Here is a 24,205-nt window from a genome sequence, read left to right on the forward strand (position 1 = left end):
CGTGCAAAATCTTCAAAACTGCCTAAATACGCGACATCGCTTCGATACAGGAGAGTGATTTTGAATAGATCGACGGGCGTATGATCACGGCGTTTGGAAATCACAATCTCTCTAGTAGCGCGATTGCGATGTTTCATACGTGCTCACCACGAAGGAGAACAAGGCGCTGGAACAAAGACTGATCATCTGATCTGGTCACAAGAAGGCGAAGCGCTTGAAATTTTAATGGTCACTGGGTCTTATGTCTACCCTAATACAGCCTGATTTTGATTTGGACTAAACACCAAGGGTAATATGTGGGGTGATCGTGCAAAATCAGTCTGGAGTTTATATAAGTTTCAGGTTTCCGTATTATTGCATCAATCATTTATAAAGGTACATTTAAAAAACAAACATTGGAATTGAACATTTAGTTCCAAAGATATGAACAGCTCATGCTAGCCAAGCATCCCGCCAAAAACTGCTTTTGTTGCAAACCCTCTTATATCAGTGATTTTTTTGATGATTTTTGATGTGTTCTCAAAATTGCTCAAGTGGATGTAAGAGGTTTTGAAACTAAGCTCTTCAAATGTTACTAAACCCTTTTATACCCTTGACCTTCACATACCATTTAACCCGATATTTCCCGTTTTCTGTAATATATTTGTGCTTTAATTAGTAAACAGGGTACTATTATGGGATTATGATATGGGGTTTGTTTCTTGTTGTTCGAATAATATACACCATGGCGACTTCCAAGGCATCCAACACCAAACTCTGTTTAGGTTGTTTCTAAGACAAATAGCATACACGTGTGAACAATAGGCCTGAGACGAAAATACCTAAATTTTTATGTTTTCGTCTCAGCCTACTCATTTTCCAGTGAGCTCACAAAACTCAAATATCGCTACATGTAATCTGGACTGAATGCTGAGAGCAATAGAGGGTATGCAATACGACGTTACTCATGACAGAGTCATCCTCATTTGGGTCGGTCCTTCATGTAATTATTTCGTGTAAGCTAACCCTAACACTAACCCTAACCCTAATCATAACCCTAATCCTAACCCTAATCCTAACACTAATCCTAACCTTGACCCTAACTCTAACCCTAATTTCGTGTAAAATTACATGAAGGAATAACAATCATTTGAATAAAATTCTGTCCTCCATAAGGTATCACGGGGCATGATAATACAATAAAATAGGTGAGGGCTGTGCAATAATTATGAGCCCCCCCGGGGTAAAATTTCCAAATGGCTCGCCAAAAATCGCTTGCCCCCCACCCGGCCCGCCAAAATCGCTTGCCTCCCCCCTCTCGTCCCGCCAAAAATTCTTTGCCCCCCCCCCCCCTTGCGCATGCCAAATTTTTGGGATCCCAATTTATAACTGTAAATGGTCTATATACATGTTGCGAGCGCAGCGAGCAGGAAATTTTGCAAAGCATTTCCATACGGTTTTCCTAAGCCTTATTAGAGCGGTTTATTTAAAAGGCGACCCATGAATGCGTGCCAAAAATCGCTTGCCCCCCCCCCTCGGCTTGCCAAAATTGCTTGCCCCCCTTTAGGCTCGCCAAAAATGTCTTGCCCCCCGCATTTAACCCTCCCCAGGGCTCATAATTATTGCACAGCCCCTGATAGGTATGAATGGTTGTGGAATCGACCAAGATACCTGTCTCTCTATCATCTTACTCTCTAAATGTAAAAGAGTGAAAAACCACTCTGAATTTCAGAGTGAATTTAAGTTAGCTCTAAAAGAGTGGGCTTTAGCTCTAAAAGAGTGAAAACAGTACACATAATTTCACTCGCGATTTCGAGTGAGCCTCACTCGCTCAAAAGTGGCGCAAAATCTCACTCTTTCTTGGAGTGAACTGTCAGCCAATCAGAAGCGCCGAAAATCGGCCGATGTTTGTTGAACTTGTGTAACAAAATGGCGAACAGTGTGTGAATGAATGGCGAAAAGAAAGCGGATTTGATGAAGAAATAGACAGCATACTCAATAGTGATTACATTTATGTGTAGGTCATAACTCGTAGCAAGTATACACTTGGTCTGGAGACAACGGCGGCAGTAAACTTAAGTCATATGTGAGCAGTTTGTTACCGGCCCAGTACCGGTTTACATGTACGCATATGTAAGCTTATGTATAGGTTACGCCGCATCACGCTTCTCCAGACTGTGACCGTAAACACGGTATTTGACAAGTGTTATGTCCTACACCTAAGTGTACTCACCATTGAACAGTTTGACTATTAGCTTCACTAAATCCATAGTTTTTCATCATTCATCCCACACTGAAGTTCGACACATTGTGTATAAGGCCTAAATGAATAAATAAATAAATAAATGCTCTTTTCTGATTCACTCTTTTCCGGAGTGAATTTTTTCACTCTTTCTTGAGAGTGAGCTTCACTCTAAAAGAGTTGTCACTCAGATGGCTCTTTGAAAGAGTGAGATTTCACTCTTTTTGAGTGATTTTTCACTCTTTCACATTTAGAGAGTAAGCTATACAACTGTCCTCCAACATGACTGCCATTTCAATTGTTATTATTATGTTCCGGTTGGTTTATTGCATACACTCTATAGACGAATCCAATTTCACGCATTCCTACTCCTCAATGGCTGCCATAGCCGCGATGGGGACCCAGCTATATCACCTGAAATGTGAAATGATGCGCCCTTGCAGGGTATTTTAAATTGCATTCTATCACCAAATATGGCCGACCAAATCCTGACCATGACTTGGGCTATTCCAGAAAATAGATGCACAACCCCTATAGAGGAGTTCGGATATCCAGACTTTTTGTCCAGTCGTGACTGTTGGAAATCCAGACTCCAGAATCCAGTGTCCAAAGGCGAAAATATCCGGCAGAACAATAGTTCAAAATCAGAAATCCTCAATTTGAGAGCTCATTTTTAACATTTCTGTGATTTTTCCTTCATTTGATTGGATTTCCAAGCTTTTTCCAGTAACATTGGCAACTGGAATTCCAGTCGTTTTCAGAAAGCAGACTTGGAAATCCACACATTTCTTTGATTGAAAACTTACTCCTCTATAGGGGGTGTGCACCTATTTTTTGGAATAGCCCCTTGGCTCGTTGGATTCGTCTATAGATACAGCCAGACGTATTTGCATATCGATACCGAGGAAAGTGGGTTCGATGAGAATCTATTCTCATCTTCTCTGGTTCGATGCACCCAATGACGAGGTGAATCAATGGGTGCTTCCTATTCGCTGCCGTAGTGCACGTTAGTAACCTTTGGTTACTGGTTCAAGCCTGGGCTCATACACTTCTTCCGAATTGTGATATATAACGTACACTACGCCAGCGAATATTTTTAGATATATTTGTTTTAGCCAGAGGCTATTTTAACGTGCCTCACTGTCACGTACGTGACGAGATAAAATATTCGTGCAGTGACAATTAACCATCCGTGTAGATATGCTTTAATAGTAGACAATGATAGAGCCTTCTTACGGTCACATTCAGGTAAAAATGTCAATTTTTTAATTTTTGAAACGCACTCTACTTCATCAACACTTTTATCTCATTGCACGAACGTGACGGTGAGGCACGTTAAAATAGCCCCTGGTTTTAGCATAGCTCCGCCATGAGCTTATTGCAATTGCGTTTCGATGTAGTCTCCGGTCAGACTGTATGAGGCTATCACGAAAATACTAGGAACGACGAGCGTTAGGACCGACAAAAACTCCCGGGCACAAAACACCTATATTTTCAAATAAAACACCCCGATTGTATACATGCAATGCAGTATATTTTTTTGATTCCAGCACTAAGATAAACCATCTAGCTTTCTAATTTTAAGTATTAAGAGTTCTGTAGCTTTACACTTTCTCATAAATTTTAGGTATTTAAATGTTTTATCAAATCCAAAGTTTTTAGCAGCAACAGCTTTAGATCAGCTAGGATCGAAACCTCAGGCCCCTAAAAGCTGGAGCGGGTAGCTCTTCTGACTACAAATGGCTTTGGTAGCAGTGCCTTCAGATTTGGTGGGCATAAACATGACAAACGGATGTGCATTTTGTAGAGGACTGTTGCTGCAGCCACTTGACATCTTTGATGAAGAAATGTCATGTTCAGCTCTTTATTTGCTTCCTCTTCGCTCACGCCTATGATTCGAAGGGCATTCCTCTTGATAGAGTCGAGTAATCCTAGAGTGGTGGTGCTGGCATTCATTTTTAAAGGCAGTGAGGCGTATTCCATCACACTGCGAACTTGAGCCTTGTAAACGGTTGCTCTGCCTCTGCCATCAAGTTTATCTGCAACTCTCTTCAGAGCGCCCAGCTTCTGCCCTGCTCTGGATGAGACTTTAATGTGTAGTACAGTAGTTGATTTAAAACAACAGTCACAAGACTTACTATTTGCAGAGCTGTGGTAGCTTGCGACCTGCATCTAAAAGTCTTCTTTAGCCACTGAAGAAATTATACCACTTGACTTGCCTCTTGACTACCAGGTATTGGTTGGTTTTGGTCAAGTGACAAAATCTTGTTGTAAACAACTGGAAGATCATGGCGCACAGTGTCATCGCCCCGATATCTTCATGGTAGAAATCGCCATGGTAGCTTGAATCCACAGCCACCCATGGCCATTTTATTCGGACCTTATGAGATGCATAATTAGCGAAGTGACCTGACTAAGGCTACTGACAATAGCCGGGGTATTTGATTTCTCGCTGTGTGAGTAAGCTTGTATACGACATTGCGGTCAATGGTTATACTGCCTCCACTTGAGTATAGTGAGTGCAGCTATAGCCTGCTGCGCGCTGTAGTCAATTAAGAGTTTTGGTCAGATTTTGAGTTCAAAGCGCACGGCCAATTTTCAAAGCGCACGCTAACGACTATCATATCTGTTCGACACGTATTTTCAAGTGTATGAGACCACATCTGGTTTCTTGAGACGAAATCATTGACGGGAGATATTCATCATTTTCTAACCCGGTATCCGAAGATTTTCGTCTAATATCAAAATCGTGCATAGCAATTCACGTGTATCGATCCCGTGTATTCATTTTAGTGTCTCTGCTGCACCAAATAATTATTAGCCAGGCGATGTCGGTATGTGGCGCCCCGGTCTCTGTTGAGGTCGCTGCTAGTTCTCCTAATTTGGATCGCTTCTCTGACCCCTCTCCTGAACCAGTCTTCTTCACGGTCGAGAATTCGTACGCCATCCCAGTCGATGCTATGGTGATCCTTAGTGATGTGCTCACCAACTGGGGAATTGGGGCGTTCATGTTCGCTAATAAGTGTTCTTAATGGTCTGGCACTTTCCCCTACATATGATGAAGAACAGTCTAAACATTTGATGCCATAAACGGCTCCCGATTTGTCCAGCTTGTCGGTCTTGTCTTTGGGAGCTACCAGAAGGGAACGTATAGTGTTCTGGGGCTTAACATGGGTTACAATGCCATGGGATCTTAATACACGCCTCATACTTTCTGAAACACCGGCCAGATATGGGATGGTAACCCAACCTTTGACTTGTTGTTCAGAGTCACTATTGCGAACGTGCCGTTTGGCATCGGTTTTGTTGGTAGCTGTGTCCAATGTCCATTTATCGTACCCACATACCGCTAAAGATTTGTGAATGCTGTTGAGTTCATGGTCAAGGTCCTCCTCCTTGGTGACAATTGAAGAAGCTCGATCAACAAGGGTACGTACCACACCCAGTTTGTGCTGCAAAGGGTGGTGGGAGGCAAAGTTCAGGTATTGATTGGTGTGGGTAGGCTTGCGATAAATCTGAAAAGACAATGAGCCGTTCTCTTCGCGTTTGACCATGACGTCAAGCATGGGAAGTTGTCCATTGGATTCGCGTTCCATGGTAGACTTAATGGATGGATGGCAGGTGTATATGTGATCAGTGAAACTGTCAATAGCACTCTTCTTGTTGATTACCATAGTGTCGTCAACATAACGACCCCAGAACCGTGGGGGTTGGGGTAAGAAGACAAGGCCTTGATTTCAAAGTCCTCCATGAAGATATTTACATTACAAAATGTGATTTGTCCAGGTCAGCTTGCTGTCGACTTGTGACTCCCAGGATCTCCAACTCCTCTTTCTCAGCCAGTTTGGTGATACCAAACAGAAGATCTAGCTTGGTTGGATTCCTCTTTCTTGATATTGTCATTGCCTCGAAGTTTACTGAGCAATATGTCGTGATTGACGGTGTCGAATGCTTTGCGCAAATCTATAAACGAAACACCAATCATTTTACCAGAATTTATGCTATTAGTCCAATCATTAACCATATTTAACAAACACGTTTCAGTAGAATGAAAAGGCCTAAAACCTGATTGATTTTCATTAATCAGCTTGTTTTCACTTAATAATCATTAATGTTTATGAACAGCCTTGTCAATGATTTTGCTCACAACAGGAAGGATGGCAATTGGCCTGAAGTTGTTAATTGACATATCGCCACCTTTGTGAAGAGGAACTACTAGTCATAGGTAACAGGTTACCACAACCACACTACAGCAATGTTGAAAAAGATTGTATTTTCTTGTCACCTATACCACCATATTAGGTAGTTTTCCGTAAGCTTCATTTTTGTGATTTTGGTAACTATTTTATATTTATTTGCCCAATCCATCTCAACTAGGCAATCTAAATTGTACTCACCATTTACATCCTAAGGTATTTTAGTATATCCACCTCGCACATTTCCATTATATATCCAGTAACAGACAAAATATCAAAATTGATGCCTCATTTATGACATGTATGATATCACAGACTATCACATGTATTCAGAATTGATGCCTGAATTTGACCTGAACCAATTGACCTATAACCTGACCTTTGATGACCTTATAGCCAGTTTTAAAATCTCTTTTCCTAACAACACATTATAGAAGATACATACATGGTGTAGTATTAAATTGTCTATGTGGAAGAGCTTATTTAATTTATTCACTGTTATTTTGCGTGCTTCAGTGAGTACATTTCTATATAGTATAACAAAGGATTTAATGTATTCTATTCATGTACTCTACTTGAACATGTTGAATAGAATAAACTATGGTTTGTTATGAAACACACATCTGAGTTACTAGGCTACAGGAAACAAAAAATATATAGGGCTAAAATGATTTTCTAAAATGGTTTAAAAGCACTTTGTATGTAGAGATATTTTATAAGTTCAGGACATGAGGTGATGAACATATTTATATACTTCATAAATTTGAAACAAAAAAAAGAAGAGGGGTACTGATGAAAATCAGGGTATTATACCCCCTTAAGTTGTAACAAACAAGTCAATATAATCTGTGAACAGTGATATTATGTCTTCTTGAGCAGAATATAATTCAAATGCTTATAGATGCAAAAAGTACATAATAGTACAAGACAGTAATGTAAAGACTGCACAGAAAGTAACGCAGCTGGTTTAAATACGCCTATAGCGTCTGAACTAATGACTGTGTTCACACTAATTCAACATAGATTTATTTACGCGCCTTTTGGTACATCATTAGTCCAATTTTATATCAATATTAACAACACAGCAGTGTTTTAAAAAAAATACCCGAATTTAAAAGTTGCAGCTAAACATCTCAAAAAAGTAACTAACCCCTTAAATAATGGCCATTATTCAAAAAGGGCTATTGTATTACAAATCTATTAAATGCGTTGGAAGCAGAATTTATTTCTGCATATTTTGACACCTCATTTGATACGATAGCCCATAAAACAATAAAACGCGAGTCAATTTAATGTAGTGAGGTCCAGATTTGAAAGTTGCACTTGCATACAAATTTTTACAATACAAAAGCGCTCAGCTATCATTACACAAATTTCCTTCCATTTACACTGAATACAAAATCAATACAATTTACTGCAGCTTTCAAATATTGGGTTACATTGATTTAAATGTACGCTGTGACGTTAATATTTAGTCAATTGCTACAAATGAGGTGTCAAAATGTGCAGAAATAAATTATTTTCTAACGCATTTTACAGATTTGTAATACAATCACCAGTTTTTTAATAATGGTCATTATTTAAGGGGGGCTAGTTACCTTTTTTGAGATGTTTATTTGTATCGATTTGAAGTCAGCGCGAAGATAAATGGAGGGTTTTACGTGCCACAATGCTTGCGTTATAACCATTGATCGCTGTAAACTGCACCTTTTAAACTCGGTATTTTGCTTTAAATGTACCGATGTGTTGTTAATATTGAACGACATTTGACAAATGGGGTATCAAAATGCGCGTAAATAAATCATCCTTCTTTCTATGTAGAAATATTTTGGAAACAATTATTAGTTCTGAAACTATAGGCATATTTATAACAGCTGCGTTACTTTTTGTGCAGACTTTATGATGAAAACTATAAGCAACACATACAAAATAGTATAAATTATACAAAATACATAAATGATCATTGATATGATACAATGAATAACAATATTTATTAGTCATTATGTACATATTATAAAGTGAAAACAGAATACATTTTATATGTTCATTGATACAATGAATACAATAATATAATTATATAGCATGGTAATGTATAGACGAATCCAACGAGCCAAGTCATGGTCAGGATTTGGTCAGCCATTATTGGGTCCCCGCATGCATCAAACAGGTGTTGTGAGTGCCCAATTGGGTGGATTAAAGCCGCTTAAATTCGATGTTAGATTCTTTTATGTTGTAAACTGTCATTATTCTTTTGTCTACGTGTAACACGGGTGATAGAATGCAGTTTAAAATCCCCCAAGGCCGCATCATTTCACATTTTAGGTGAGATAGAGTCGACGGGGACCCAGCTAATGGCTGCCATTGAGGTGTAGGAATGCGTGAAATTGGATTCGTCTATAATGAGATTTATAATCAAATCAAATAATTAAATCAGCAAATATGAAACCCTTTTCTGTATAAAAAAAACTTAGGCTAAACGCCAATGCTTAAAAAGCCTTACAGCTAGGGATTTACATTGCAGGTCACTTTTTAAAATGTTTTTGATACCATGTTACGTCCATAGCCATCGAACATCATCAGGTGACTTATTCCAATTAACTGGTTACCATCTACACAAGAATTATTTTTCCACTCTCCCACAAAACATGCAATAAATGAAGTTATCACCATCTCACACATTGCCAATCAACATGAATTTGTCACCTGAAGATGTCCAACACAGTATTTAAACTATTGTGAACCGGTAAATTTCTGCAACAAAATTGTCTCAATTCTTAACTTTCATACCGTACCTTAACACATTCAAACCACTTGTTCCCAGTTGATAAAGCTTTAGATCTATAGCAAGTTCTTGATTTATCAATAGAAATGTAACCCTTTAAAGGGATATATCAAAAGCTCAAGCTCATAAAAACTTTCAAAATTGATTTTGATTTGATCCAAACACAAAGAAATAATTCCTACCTCGGAATTTTAAGAAATAATTCCTACCTCGGAATTTTCTTTGTGTTTGGATTAAAAAATTAAATCAAAATCATGATTTATACCAACACAGATGAACTTCCATGAACTTTCAAATGTTACTAAGCAAGTTATTTTGTAATAAGCAGTTTCACTTTTTAACATCCAATGTACACAGTGTAACCTTTATCTTCAGACAATAAAGCATAACATCTCCTATAATTCATGTATAATTTTCACTATAGTTTTCTTTATTTACCTGCCTTAAATCCCTTAAAACCCTGACAACGAATTACCTAATAAACAATGTACTCATCACCTATCAATTTATAACATTCACCGCATTTACTACTCCTGTTCCACATCAACAAAAATATGATAAGATACAATTAATGTAATGCATGGGTTTCATTTTCCTTACATTTCCATAACTATATAATTATTTCCTTCTTCGTCAGCCCACATTCCCCAGTCACCATCCTGACTGTGACCATACAGGGTTCTGAAAAGAAACTCACATAATGCACGCGTACTGAGATGTTGATGCGTCTAATTCACGAGCCCCAAAGTGGGAGAGCATTAGACGCATCAACATCTCAGTACATTAAGTGCATTATTTTGTACAATTTCTCTAGCAACATGTGATACGCATTTATTGACCTATTTCATACACGACTAAAAAATCCCGTGAAGTTTTCCTATTTTTATAACAAAATAGTCACTAAAAATGTTGGAAAATACAAGCAAATATAAATGCATTTACCCGCAAGAAAATGAACGCGTCCGAAAGCACTGCGCGTACTACGCGGAGTGCGCGCCCGTGCAATTATACAATATTTATGCACGGCTATAGTAATTTGCTAACGTTTGTTCTGATTGGTTCTCACTATCTACAATGATCTAGGAGTGTATGAATTAGCAACATTAGTATATTCGATGATAAAATTGAAGACAAAGATAAAAAAAAAAAGACTAGATTGCGTCTGACGTCACTGTCAATCAAATTCCCTACGATCCTTGAATGTCGATTTATCTGGTGCCAATCGGAGAAAAGGAATAGCACAAAATGGCGAAAAATTACGTACTTTTACAAGGCAAAAAGCAACTTTTCTAGGCATTGTTGACATGGTGCCTTCGCGAAAGAAAGTTTCCTACTATAAAGACCTAAATTTTAAGATGGTTTGTATGTTTGAAGGAGCAAAATTAACAATAAGGCGCCCGGTTTTATCGCCGCGTTCAGCAACTCATATCATCACGACACTTGCAAACAAACCGTGCTCGAATGACGTCAGACGCAAACTAGTCTTTTTATCTCTGTCTTCCAGTATAGTATTGATGAAATCCCATACTTTGTTTTTCTAATTTTGATACCGTTGCAAGTAAGCATAGCTCCAGTAACAGTCGTTTAGAAATACCCTGTGCACTTCCAAAAAATGGTTTTGTGATAGTAAAGTACCGGAGTCCCAGCTGCCGGCGACTAGCTTACCGGTATAATAGTAGAATCAAGTACGATACACTGCAAAATATATTTTACTCAACACTGAGTAAAAAGGTCACAACTCAACAAATGAGTAAAAAATTACTCAATGTTGAGTAATGTTTTACTCATTTGTTGAGTTGTGACCTATATGAGCTCAATGTTGAGTAATTTTTTACTCAACTGTTGAGCTGTGACCTTTATACTGCAGTGTACAATGCGGTAACATATAGTAATAAATTAACAGTAAATGTCAGTTTTTAATATTTTAATGTCAAAATAACAGTCGTAACCTCCAAATTTACAGCAATTTTAAGGTATCGGATAGCTACCTTTTTCAGGTTAGCCCCTCTTGAATACTCGACATGGGTATGACCTACACCGACTATTATGTGTGAGAAATGCCATGCATGGTCAGTACATGTCATAGATTGCGAACTTTTATAAGTGGTAAAGACTTCCAGGGAAATTTACCCATTTTTCAAATAAATAGAAATGTCAGAATCAATCGCCGTTTGACATTAATTTTGTTATACAGCCTGTCTCAAAAAAAATTGTGCAAGTGAAAAGCGCCCTCTTTGGCAATTAGAAAATACCGTTGTGACATGATGCTTACATCCACATCAAGGGCATTGTCTTAGCTCTCAAATGCCGTTTAGTCGGTTCAATTTGCTTGTTTTAATCTCGAGATATGCTTACTTAGCAACGAAAGGGTAAAATCACAATTGTGCCACTTTTACTAGGGAATAAGGCTGTACATGTAAATCAATGATAGCTGATGTTGATGCGTCTAATGCACTCCGCCCTTCGGGGCTCGTGCATTAGACGCATCAACACCAGCGTGCGTGCATTATTTTGTCTAATTTCATTAATTTGTCAAATTTCATGAACTTGTGAAAGTTCATTAACCTATAAGTGTGCAATATTTGTTTGTCTTTTAACATATCTTGAATGACAAAGAGAACAGTATTAACCATGATAAAATCATTGACATGTACAAATATTTAATTTTACACAAGAATGTGAAATACTTATTTATCGTTTAATTTGTCGTAATTGGAAAAGGAGAATCATTATACCTTTATCATGATAAAACACTAAAAACAATTTTGTATTGTTGTGTAATTGATGCATTCTTTTGATTTCACGAATATACTCTTGATAAACTTGATGCTATCATTGATTTACATGTACAGCTCTCTTCCCTAGTAAAAGTGGCACAATTGTGATTTTACCCTTTCGTTGTTAAGTAAGCATATCTCGAGATTAAAACAAGCAAATTGAACCGACTAAACGGCATTTGAGAGCTAAGACTATGCCCTTGACGTGGATGTAAGCATTTTGTCACAACGGTATTTTCTAATTGCCACAGAGGGCGCTTTTCACTTGCACAATTTTTTTTGAGACAGGCTGTACATACAAAGACAAAACTTTTCCGTGTGGTCATATAAAACCAGCTAGTTTCACGATTTACTGTTCCGGTCCCCCCTCGTCAGTCCGAAACACAGTCAGTCCGAATTTTTAGAGTTAGGGTTAGGTTAGGGTTAGGGTTAGAGTTAGCGCTGGGATAGAGTTAGGGTTAGGAACCCTACATGTGGTAACAAAGGAAACAGTTACTGCAACTTGATTACTTCCCCTATGATTGGTCATTCAATACATTCCTGTGATACACCATAGTCTTTTCAAAATATAATCTGTGTACAGACAGATCAGTGTGTGGGTATCATTATAATAGAGGCGTGTCCAAAATTAAGTTCACACCTCTTCAAATATGAAGATATACTGAAGACCCTATGCTCTGCCTTGATAGGTGAGCATGTTGTGGATCCTAGTGCAAGCATCGGTTCATGGGCTCTTACCAGATATGAAAGGTTGCTAAACATAATTATGTGACACCCATGGCAGTTCTCACACAAGATAGTTGGTGTAGGTCATGATTATGCCTACTTTTCAACAGGAATTAACCTGAAAAGATCGTTAAGAGACCCCTTAAGTATACCACCTTGGTTTGGGCGGACTTTTAAAAATGAATTTAGGAGAGTAGCAACGAAATCACTTGTATTACATTCCAGATGTTATATCTACATCATATGCAAAATTTGACGAAATTCGCACGAGTCCGTTTTATTTTAGGGCCATTTGTCTATAACTGGTCTTTACATGTAGCCCTATGGAGAGAGTGCCCGTTGAAGGCGCTATAACCCCCATTTTAGGAACAAAAATGTGATTTTTAAAAAAAACGGGCTCGTGTGAATTTTCTAAAAAAAATTTAGAGTATGTAGTATGAACATGTAGACATATAATCAAGTAGTTGCCCTACTAGTCCGAGGTACTCTGACGATAACACTCCGATCGCCAGGCAATCTACGTTAGTGGTAAGTAGGCCAGTGGGACAACGAAACCGCTACGTGAACGAGCTATTGCCCTACCTGCTCTTCTCCGAAAAATAAAAAGTCCTATACCTCAATGATATTAATGAAACGTAGGTGATACCGACATATTAGTCATCGAGAAACCAGAGCCCAAATTCTTTAAATTTTTCAACCTTGCTTTCTTCTCTTCCTAAATGATTTCCGTGAGCAATATACACATGTTCCAAATGCTTCTTATTCCAAGCGGGATTAAAAAACTCCTTCCCTGTTGGGAAACGAACTCTATCCAAACTGAACAACCTTAGATCTGGTCGCCATCTTATGACATGTTGCAAGGCAAACTGATCACTTTCCAAATGGCGGAATTTTTGGGACGAAAACGCTAGTCGCTGCACCCAGCGGTCAGCCAACTTCATAATTGTTGGAACTGATTTCATGTATAAAAAACAAGGGCAGGGTACGCCTCCTTTAAGCCCCTCTGCTACCCATATATCATACATACTGTAGCTTTGACGCATGATTTCCAGCGGGTCTTTCAACCAAACTGCATCAACATCAACAAGAAGGACGTCAATGCCAACAGCTAAAAGTAAATTTCTCACGTAAATAGTTCTTCTCATGATAAGTTGTTGATATGTATTCCGTTTACGTTCAAATTTGCCACGTGTCTGGTAATCATGAGTGTTTAAAACTTTGAAGTGATCATTTTGTCTTAATGAATAGAACTCGAAAGCTTCGTTATCTTCGCATATCAACATGATATTATATACCAAACCAAGCTTTTTAACACTTATTAACCAATTGTCAAATAATTCATGGAATTTAAAATTAACCGTAGTAAGTATTACAAACCGTTCCAGTTGTGTCTGTGTCAAATTTTGCTTGACACGTTCGTTGTGGTTTATTATGGCTTGGTCAAGTTTCATATTTTGTATATCAGATATTTTATTCGAAGGAAATATATCTGAAAATCCTTTTATTTTCTTGATATCGGAATTCTGGTGATGTATTATGTCTTGTTTAACACCTCGAATGTTGGCCAAAGCGTTTACGTTTTCCGCATCCAATTCCGCATCCAAATTTAGACGAGTATATTCTTGAGTATATTCTTGAGTATATTCTTTAGCTGTGGATGCACTTTCCCAACTCGACGTCTTTTGGTAACTCTTTCTATGTTGTGACCTCACCATGATGTACTTTTGTTTTCCTGTCGATGAAAAAATGCCATAAATATAAGATTTCATATGGAAATGTTTGGCTACAAAATGATTCACTTATACTGCGCATCTATGCACAGTTTCCACCTCGATACACATGAGCACACAATTACGTCCAAGTAAGCAGTGCCTTGTCTATACAGAGTCTGGGTGCATAGCATCATATAGAGCTGCGTGACAAGTGGAAATGTGGCATCTGTGATTGTTTTTTGTCAAAACCCCGAATATTTAATGTTCCCTTCGACCAATCAGAAAATTTTAATATCAAACGAAAGCTAGCACTTCCCGCTGAAAATACTTCTTTTCATTACGTCAACAGATGACGCAATTTAATGTTATAGCAAGGCGAATAATGTTAAATGTGTTGAAAACGACCTATTCACGCACAATTTTTGACCAAAATGTAGGTTTCAAAAGTCAAAACCCTGCGTGATCCTTGCAATATTTTTCAAATCTTATGCCATTTTAAATGAAAGAGCCACACTTATATTGTACATATACTAGATTCATTTCAATAACCAACCAATTCTCTTTAAATTTCAAATCTTGTGCGAAAAGTTACTATTTTCGTCTGTTTTGTCATACGGTTGTAATTCAATGAACAATGACTTTGCTTAAAAAAAGCGCTCAGAAATTGATATATGAGTTACCGGTAATGAAAATGCGGCAAGAACTAAATACCTAAATAAATATATATAAATATATAGAAATATAATACTTTACCTCGATTATTTACAGAATTTGACGCCCTAGATGAAACAGTAAATATATATAATAAGGAAGCAACAAGAGTAGTGACGACCACGCAATAAAAGACTTTCCTTATTCCACGTAACATCATGATGTAATCTGCCAAGATAAGTCTTTCCCGTCAAAAATTACCTTCATTCCCGAAATGCACTTTTCGCCGGTTGTAAGAGACTTTGAGCTGTCAAATAAACAAACAAGACTATATAATATTATGACAGAAAACACTCCATACTTTCATTTTGGACAAAATAAAGTCCACTTTTCCAAACAAAATCACTGAAAATCCAAATCCACTGAAAATTGCAAAGATGAGATTTACTCACGGTGGCTCAGTGGTTACGGCCTTGGACTCTGAGAGCTTGCTCGACGTGCGTGGGTTCGATTCCCCGCCCCACTACCGTGTTACGCCCTTGGGCAAGGCGCTTTGCCTCGCTTGCTCCCACCCAGGTGCAATGGGAAGCTGTTAGGGGTAGTCACAGTCGTTGTACTGCTGGACCCTGCGCCACTTGTAGGCTGCAAACGTGGTTCCGACATATTCTAATGACGGCGGAATAAATGTAAAGCGCTTTGAGGCTGTTTACGGCATAAAGCGCTATATAAATATCTAGATTTATTTATTTAATTAACAAATCATTGTCCATGCCTACTAACCCGTATCAGGTTTGGCTCTTTATGGCTATATAGTTACGGTTAGGCGGTTTAGGTTAGGAATAGAGTTAGGATCTGATACATGTACACAACATTACGAAAAAGTTAAGTAATATATCAGTTTTGTATAATTTATTTGTCCATGATTACACAAACCAGCACCAATCAAAAAATGCGCACAATATCATACACAGAATTACCATCTGTGATATTCAATAAATAAATCCGTACCCCGTGTGCGTACAGTGTAATCATGGATATCACGCGTTAGCAAGCGTTTACGAGTGTTCATGAGTGTTTATGGGTAAACATATGCGTTCGCAAGCGTTTATGGGTAAGATCGTGCGTTTGCAATTATTTATGCCTATATGGGTACGCACGCACGTTCGCAGGGGTTTATTGACTATATGTGACCCGGCAGCACAAACGAGCCGTAAATTCCCTAAATTGTATTCTGAGTTACGGTGTAAAATGTTTACAAAGGTCGTATTCATCGGTAACTTAAGCTGGCCCGACATCGATCTCATTTTGATAGCTCTTTTAATAGCTCTGGTCTTTGTATGCTTTTGCTAAATCCTGTTCAAGTGGTGGGTTACCAGGCATTGTATTTTGTATAGGTATGCATAACCAACAATTAACAATGAGAGAATTTTCTTAAACCTCGTTGACTTGTGGATGATTTGAAATGACCGCCAATTGTGACTGTTTGATATTTATTGCCAGCAAAGTGGAAAAAGAGACACATGTAGAAACGAAACCAGCTATAATTTTGTTGAAGGAGCAAAGTTTAACTAAACTATCTTGAGGGAACAAGGTAATATATTGAGGGAACGAGATAGTATCTCGAGGGTACGAGATAATTATTATCTTGAGGGAACAAGGTAATATATTGAGGGAAGGAGATAGTATCTCGAGGGTACGAGATAATTGTCCCGAACGAACGATATAATCATCTGGAGGGAACGAGGTAAAATGTTAAAGCCATATTATAACATTTTCAAACAAAATAGATTAGCATTTATCTGCCATAAAATGTTAGCTTTTACTGTCAGATATATCCCCTTTTATTTTTGAGCCGAACAACTACGGCAAAGCAAAGAAAATTGGAATTTACTACCGGCGCACATGTCGCCAATACGTACCACTCCTTCGGTCATGTTGTGGTACGACCCTTTGTTGTGTATATCACCGTCCCGCACGCCGTGTACGTAACTGTCTTGTTATGAACATCGTGTACGCGTTCGACTAATAATTCCATCGTAATAATAAAGCGCCGAATCCGGCGTTTTATTCAAAATCTCGGATTTTGACAAAACTACAGCACCTAGAGTCTTGATTTTTGCAGGGTATATTGATTTAATAAAATACAATTTAATGGTGTAAAAAAAGGAATTTTAAAAATTCAGTGAGGGCGTCTTCCTCAGCAAATGTTATAATATGGCTTTAAGTGAACGAAATAATGTCTTGAGGGAACGAGATGATTATCTCGAGTGAAAGATAATATCTCGAAGGAACGAGAACACTGGAAAATGCATAAAAGTGCAGGACGTTAAAGTATACACACATTAAACTCCTTGAATGGGAACACATTCTGTGTTTTGGTTACTGTTTTTGTCATTTTTAAGGGGCTGTGCAATAATTATGAGCACGTGGGGTAAATTTGCAAACGGCTCGCCAAAAATCGCTTGCCCACCCCCCTCTCAGCCCGCCAAAAATCTTTGCCCCCCCCCTTGCACATGCCAAATTTTTGGGATCCCAATTTGCAAACCTTAATTAGAGAATAAAGGTATTGTTTTTAGCCGCTGGAGTGCATCTATCGTCTCATATAACACGGGCGACATCACTATTTTAAGTAAAACAACGAGGCGAAGCCGAGTTGTTTTACGCCAAAAATAATTATGATGTCGCATGTTATATGAGACGATAGATGCACGACAGCGGCTAAAAACAATACCTTTATTCTCATTCTTAATAATTTCAATGAAAATAAATATATTAATCATAAGTATACCAAATTTTAATCAAATTAAATCCTACATTTTACAAGGAATTACCTAGGGCTTAGAATCGATCAGTCCTGTTGTTGCTATGCACATTCCGATTGGTTCAAATAGCGCGTACGAGTGTCGCGTCGACGCGCACGCCCTAAGGTGTGTGATATCGTGTCATATCACACGGGTAAGAACGTTATTCGCAGATCCAGGATACTATCAAAAACCGTTCAATTCCATGTTTATGGTGGATTTATGGATAGGCCTATTTTAAGGTATGTTATAGGGATGTGAATATTAAACTGGAACTGTGTTGACTACATGGGGTTACACAAGGGGTCTGGTATAAACGTTTCGACAGTATTTGTGAGGGACATGAGAGCGTATATCAGACATATCTAATTGAATTCGGAATATCCTTCTGATATCAAATGATTTTGATTTTTGAAATTCGCGATATAATACAAATATTATGACAAATTATTAAAATTATATGGGTTTTTTTTAATTGTTGATATTTAACAGTCCTCGAAGTAAACTTTCTAAATCTAATGATATGTATTTAACGTGTATATTAGCTGGGATAAAAAGCCGACGATCAATTGAAAAATTCATAACCTCATTAATATACGCAGCAAGTGCGATCCAATCACAGATAATAACTTTTAAATACGCGGACGCAAATGCAGGTCATTGAAAAAGTATAATGACCGCGTCTCGTGACGTAGCTAAAAGTACGCTCTACAATGACCGCGTTACGTGACGTGTTGCGCGTTCGAACAATTTACGCGGACGCTGGCCGCCGTATTTGGACATCGCATGATTGCGTGCTAGTATGATTGGTCGCTAGCGGTATTTCCTTACTGGGCTATTCGATTTCTTACAGGGAAAACGACAGATTAAGTTAAAATTGTGTTCTGTTTTCAAATTAAAAAGAAGAAAATGTGACGTAAATTTAATTTAAAAAAGTGAAAAGTGACGGTTATGAATGAGGTTAATGACTTTGCATCAGTTATTTTTCGGGTATTGTGAAATATCTAAACATTGTGCTTTGGACCTCGGAATATCCCTCGGGGCTGCGCCCCTCGGGATATTCCTCGGTTCCAAAGCACAATGTTTAGATATTTCACAATACCCTCAAAACAACTGATGCGCAGTCATTAACCTCTAAATAATGACCCTTTTTTTATGTTTTTGGGGAAAATCCATTTCTTCAATATGCGAATGTCAAAATGTTCGATTGATCATCGGCTTTTCATGGCAATACTTCGAGGACTGTTAAATATCAAAAATATCAATTTTTAATCATTTGCCTAATGTGCATTACTATTGAGAATTTCAAAAAATCTTAATTATTTGATATTAGAAGGACATTCTTCGTATTCAGAATGCAATTCGATATGTCTGATGTGTTCTCATGTCTAGACTTGGTTCAAGTCCTTTGGCGTTCATAGTTAGTGAATGTAAAATTCATGGAAGCTTTGCCACATCTTCCAAAAATTTCTGTTTCAAAATTTTGAAGTTATTCTTTCAAAATAATTATTTACCATCATAACTTCTTTTGTAAAAATCTATTTGACATTTGAATTGTTTGGCCAGATAGTGGACTTTCTTTACTCCAGGCATATTGTGCACTGCCATGACTGCAGGGGTAGTGTTTGTGCAAAATGCCCACATGCCCACAAGGCACACTTCCTCCCTAGTTCTACACAAAAAATCTGACCTGACTAAAAATTTGAGAGAATGTAGGCCTATACTTCTACCACTAATTATACATGGGTCCTATCATCCTATGAAGTTGTAGTTGAGTAATATTATTCTTGGGCATTATCTTGTCTACATATTCTGTTCTCAATTACGTGCTTGGTAAGATTCTTAATCTTCTGTATGCACAAATGAGTTAGACCGGGTCTAAAGTTAGACCTTGTCTAAGTAGAATTTAGTCCCAGAACAAGGGACAATTCCCTTTACATTTTCTTAAGCTATTTTGTATTATTTTTAACTTTGCAAATAAATAAATGTAGATATTTAATCTTTAGAATTTGCTAGCTACTCTATGAAGTAAATAAGACTAAAAGACCATTCCTGATGGAACTCAATTCCACTTAGACCAGTCTAACTCTTTTGTGCATACGGACCTTAGGGCCTACGTCTTACAGAAAAGATGGTCAGACATAAACCCAGAATCCAGCCTTTCATCAATAAGACTTTCTACACCTACTCTATGAGCTGTTTGATCTGTGATGACAAAGTCTCTCTTTTCATTTTAAAGTGTTTTAGTTTCTACTCCACTTGCTGCTTCTAAGATCACGAAGATAGGCCTACTCACTTTTTACACCACCACACTAACCTATAAATGTCAAAAATTGCTCAAATGTCATCATATGGAACTAATTTCACTAGCTAATCAAGAAGGCCACATACAAAACCCATAGTTTTAGCGAAAAGCACTTCAATCAAGTGTTTACAGCCCGGTTTACAGCCATTTGAACTTCTATTAATGTCGTCTGCTACATGCAGTAAGTATACGAGCCTGCCTAATTCGGAAACCTTGTTTCAAAATTTTCAAGGGGCATGTACAGGGGGGTTAGAAATTTTTTTGAATAAAATTCTTTCATATTCTTGATTTCCAATGTTGATACCATATTTTGAACTGCAATTCATATTAAAAAGTTGAAATTTGCAAAATAACACCCCCCCCTATTGAGTGATGTAAAGTGGTTCATCACACAGTATACAAATCATTGACTGCTATGAGGGGCACAGTTAAAATTATAGGCCCGAGGTGATGTCAAAACCATGACTATGCCCGAAGCGAAACTGAGGGCATAGTCATGGTTTTGACATCACCGAGGGCCTATAATTTTAAAATGTGCCCCGAATATTCAGCAGTCAATATTTGTTTTATAGGGCCTATACCGAATAATATAGATTCTTCTCATTTGATTGTTTAAAAGATTTCCTGAGCCGACAAGGCCTACAAGCTTTTAACTGCATAGGCATTAAATGCACAGTGCATGCAGCAAGAGCAAGGGTGCAGAATTTGGACCGATATCTACGCGATAACATAATTATCTAAAACCCTACCGTTTCTGTGCTAACTTCACACAATGCCAAGTCTTCAGGTCGTAGTAATTTGTCTAAAAAGTGACATTTGGCAAGTATAAATCCTTGACATGTAACAGATTGTATACAAATCACTGCACTCATTACGGCTGTGAAAGGTCGTCGTCTGCAAGGAGAGGTCAAATTCATCGCGAACTGTGACCGCTAGTCTCTTTTACAACACTGTAATTAACGCCGGCCGTATAGTGGGTACGTAATGTATACGAGCGATCTATGTATTCGGGGTTGCGACTTGCGAATATCCAATTATTTAGCGGACACAGTTGAATCTATGCCCGGGGCACAGCTGTTGCTTATATAACGTCATCTTGATAGAAAAAGGGGCACAGCTATTTTAATGACTCCACTTTTAACCAATCAGATGAGAGGAATCTATATATCGTTATGAATTCGGCAGAGTGACGAATCGAGAATTTTGAGCAAATTGAATTTTTGTATGCTTATGATTATGTGTTAGGTTATCTTTTATTTCCACCAAAAATTCTTACTCACCTACGTAGTTGTTGAAATTTTGATTTGGACGAATCGCGCCTGAGTGCGATAAAAATGATTTATTCGGCAGAGAGACATATGTGACTCCTCGCCACAACTGAGCCCGGATGTCGCCAATCATCATTTTTGAGATATTCAACCAAAATATTCTGCTTGAAATTAGCTTTAAAATGATGTATAGCATGTCTATAGTACTTGACATTTAAGTAGTGAAACATCACTAAAACAGTCAATAAATCTATTCTTTCCTATGGTTTAGTGTTAAGTTCGATGGAGCATATCTCAATAGTGGCACTGGCGACATCCGGGCTCAGTTGTGGCGACGGGTGCGTTGCCGCACTGCATCGTACTGCAAATTACTGCACTGCGGGCAATAAAGTTAAATACATTTTAACTTCGAAATGCGACGAGTAGTTGCGTTAAGTTGCGGCAAAAAGTAATCGATGTATCGGCATCGCAAAGCAATGCATCGCAAATGCGGTGGTAGTATGAACGGACCTTCAGCTGTACAAATCATGTTGATCTACAGTATTGTATAGGGAAACGCCGAATGTTCCATATTACATGTCCTATACTAATATATTTGATACCTACGTATAGCTGTAGGTATCTTCTATCCAGTGACACCAAAATAAGTACAAACATTCCTCACATGATATTGCTGTGGTTTAATAATGTGAGTGCGCCACCGTGAAATTGGAAAATCCCAGAAAATCATACGCAAAATATAGGCCAATATTGTTATTTTTGCTTTAAAATCCTTGAGTTTTTGCTAAATATTATAGGGATGACTATTACTTATAACTTATATAGCAAGTTAAGTCTACATAGCCTTAGGACAACCAGTAATTTCTACACAAAAGCCCCAAATCAAGAATGCGTGCAATGGTTTACACGTAGTTGAATGCGTATTCGACCTCTCTCTGCGCAGTGGTAGAGATATTTTGGGTACAGCATAGAGCCGAATAGCTGTTAAGGGACCGTTCATTATTAACGCGGGAGGGGGCCGGTAAAATGTTGAGCTTTATGGGTGAAAAATACCTAACCCCCCTATTGCGATGAATCAATTTCACTATTGAATCAAACAAAATCACATAACCCCCCCCCCCTTCAAGCAAACTTCAATATTAATTCAGTCAGAGATTGGGATTTTGACATTGGGGGATGGGGTTTGAATATATTTCTTGAAGTCATAGTGATAAGTGATAACAGCTCGTTTTGGCGACAAAATAAGTTAATTGTAGAAATGCGCGCGAAGCGCGTGAATATTTTTGTCATTTTGAAGCTAAACTGATGAAATATGGTGCAAAAGTGGAATAAAATCATGCGAAGTGCACAAAAATTTGCAATTTTTGGACTAAAATGGCCAAATATAAGGTTAATTTGGTCAGAAACCCACATAGGTCTACAGGCCTCAGCATTGGAGGGGGGGGGGTAATTGTATGGACCACCCCGGCCTTGGCAAAATATTGGGGGGATTTACTGCCCCCTCATCCCCTGGGATCTACGCCTATGCCAATAGATCTACTTTTGGTGAGACAATTTATAGGTGTGTGCTTGCAGGTGGGGTCGTCATAGTGGTGAGGAGTGTCGGGGTGGTTTATGTGTGTAGCATGTGACAGTGGCGTAGATTTCTTTTTTGACATTGGGAGGATGGAGTAGGCAAAAGAAAAAAATTCTTGAAGTATAATAGTGAATCCAGTACAATTTGGCCGTTGACTATGTTTATGGTACAAATGCGCTATTGAAGCTAAAATGGTGAAATATGGTGCAAAAAGGGAACAAATTTGTGCGAATAAGTCATTAGACAATTAGGTAAGCAAGACCTTCCAGGATACTTGGTATTAAATAATAGTGAATGACTATTAAATTTCACATGACCCCCCCTCCCTATCAGGAAAAATAAAATCACATAACCCCCCTGTTTGTCAAAGTGAAAATCACATAGCCCCCCCCTACTTTTTTCCCCCCCCCTGCCACATTAATAATGAGCGGTCCCTGAAACGCGTTTTGAGGGATATATCGATTATTTCAGAACATGCAAGTATTGCCAATATTTCGTGTACATCCACTTCTATAATATACATTTCAAATGAGTGCTCACGAATGTTCTATATTTTTAGAAGGACCGATGGAATGGTACCACGATTTTCAAACGCCGTTTCAGAACAGCAATTTTGCGTATTCGGCACTCTGCCGTGTTCATAACGATATGAGGTATATAATACCAATTTACATCACTCAGCGTGTTTATACTCACAACGTTTACAGTGGTATCGTATCGTCATGGATAGTAGATTTCTCGATCAATTAATTATATGAAAACAAAACTTACCAAGCAATGTACTAGGCCTACACATAAAAAGATGCCAAGCTGCGTATATCGAAAGTCGTAGTTGTTGAGCATTATCTAGTTCTATATCTCTGCAATAGGCTACGGCTTTTAGCCTTATTCCCCGGGGCTAATTCTTGCAGATTTTTCATGCCAATGATTCCATAGAAGCGCCGGTAGATATCATTACATGTATAGACTGAGGTGCATGCATAATAAATGAGGTGAGTAGACACACATCCTTGAGTAGACATGCTTGAGAGGGCACTCTCTTTTCATGTGCTTTCTTTTATTAAGGGGTACTACACCCATGTGGTAATTTGTGACAATTTTTGCATTTTCTCAAAAATAATAACACACTGGTAACAAAAGTTATGTATATTATTGGGGATGGAATCAATTACTACACTGAAATTTCAGTG

General features: G+C 38.1%; 1 protein-coding gene across 1 annotated transcript; it reads right to left on the bottom strand.

Annotated features, from left to right (window-relative positions):
- Window positions 1-12,274: 12,274 nt before the first annotated feature.
- Window positions 12,275-24,001, bottom strand: LOC140165465 (uncharacterized). Its single transcript, XM_072188754.1, has 3 exons — window positions 23,787-24,001; window positions 15,168-15,372; window positions 12,275-14,434 (listed from the first exon to the last, which is right to left on the bottom strand). The coding sequence occupies exons 2-3, from the start codon at window positions 15,283-15,285 to the stop codon at window positions 13,356-13,358; spliced, it is 1,197 nt and encodes a 398-aa protein (XP_072044855.1). The 5' UTR covers window positions 15,286-15,372; window positions 23,787-24,001; the 3' UTR covers window positions 12,275-13,355.
- Window positions 24,002-24,205: the final 204 nt, after the last annotated feature.

Source organism: Amphiura filiformis, chromosome 12 (genome assembly GCF_039555335.1).
Source record: "Amphiura filiformis chromosome 12, Afil_fr2py, whole genome shotgun sequence".
In the NCBI taxonomy this organism is placed as follows: Eukaryota; Metazoa; Echinodermata; class Ophiuroidea; order Amphilepidida; family Amphiuridae; genus Amphiura; species Amphiura filiformis.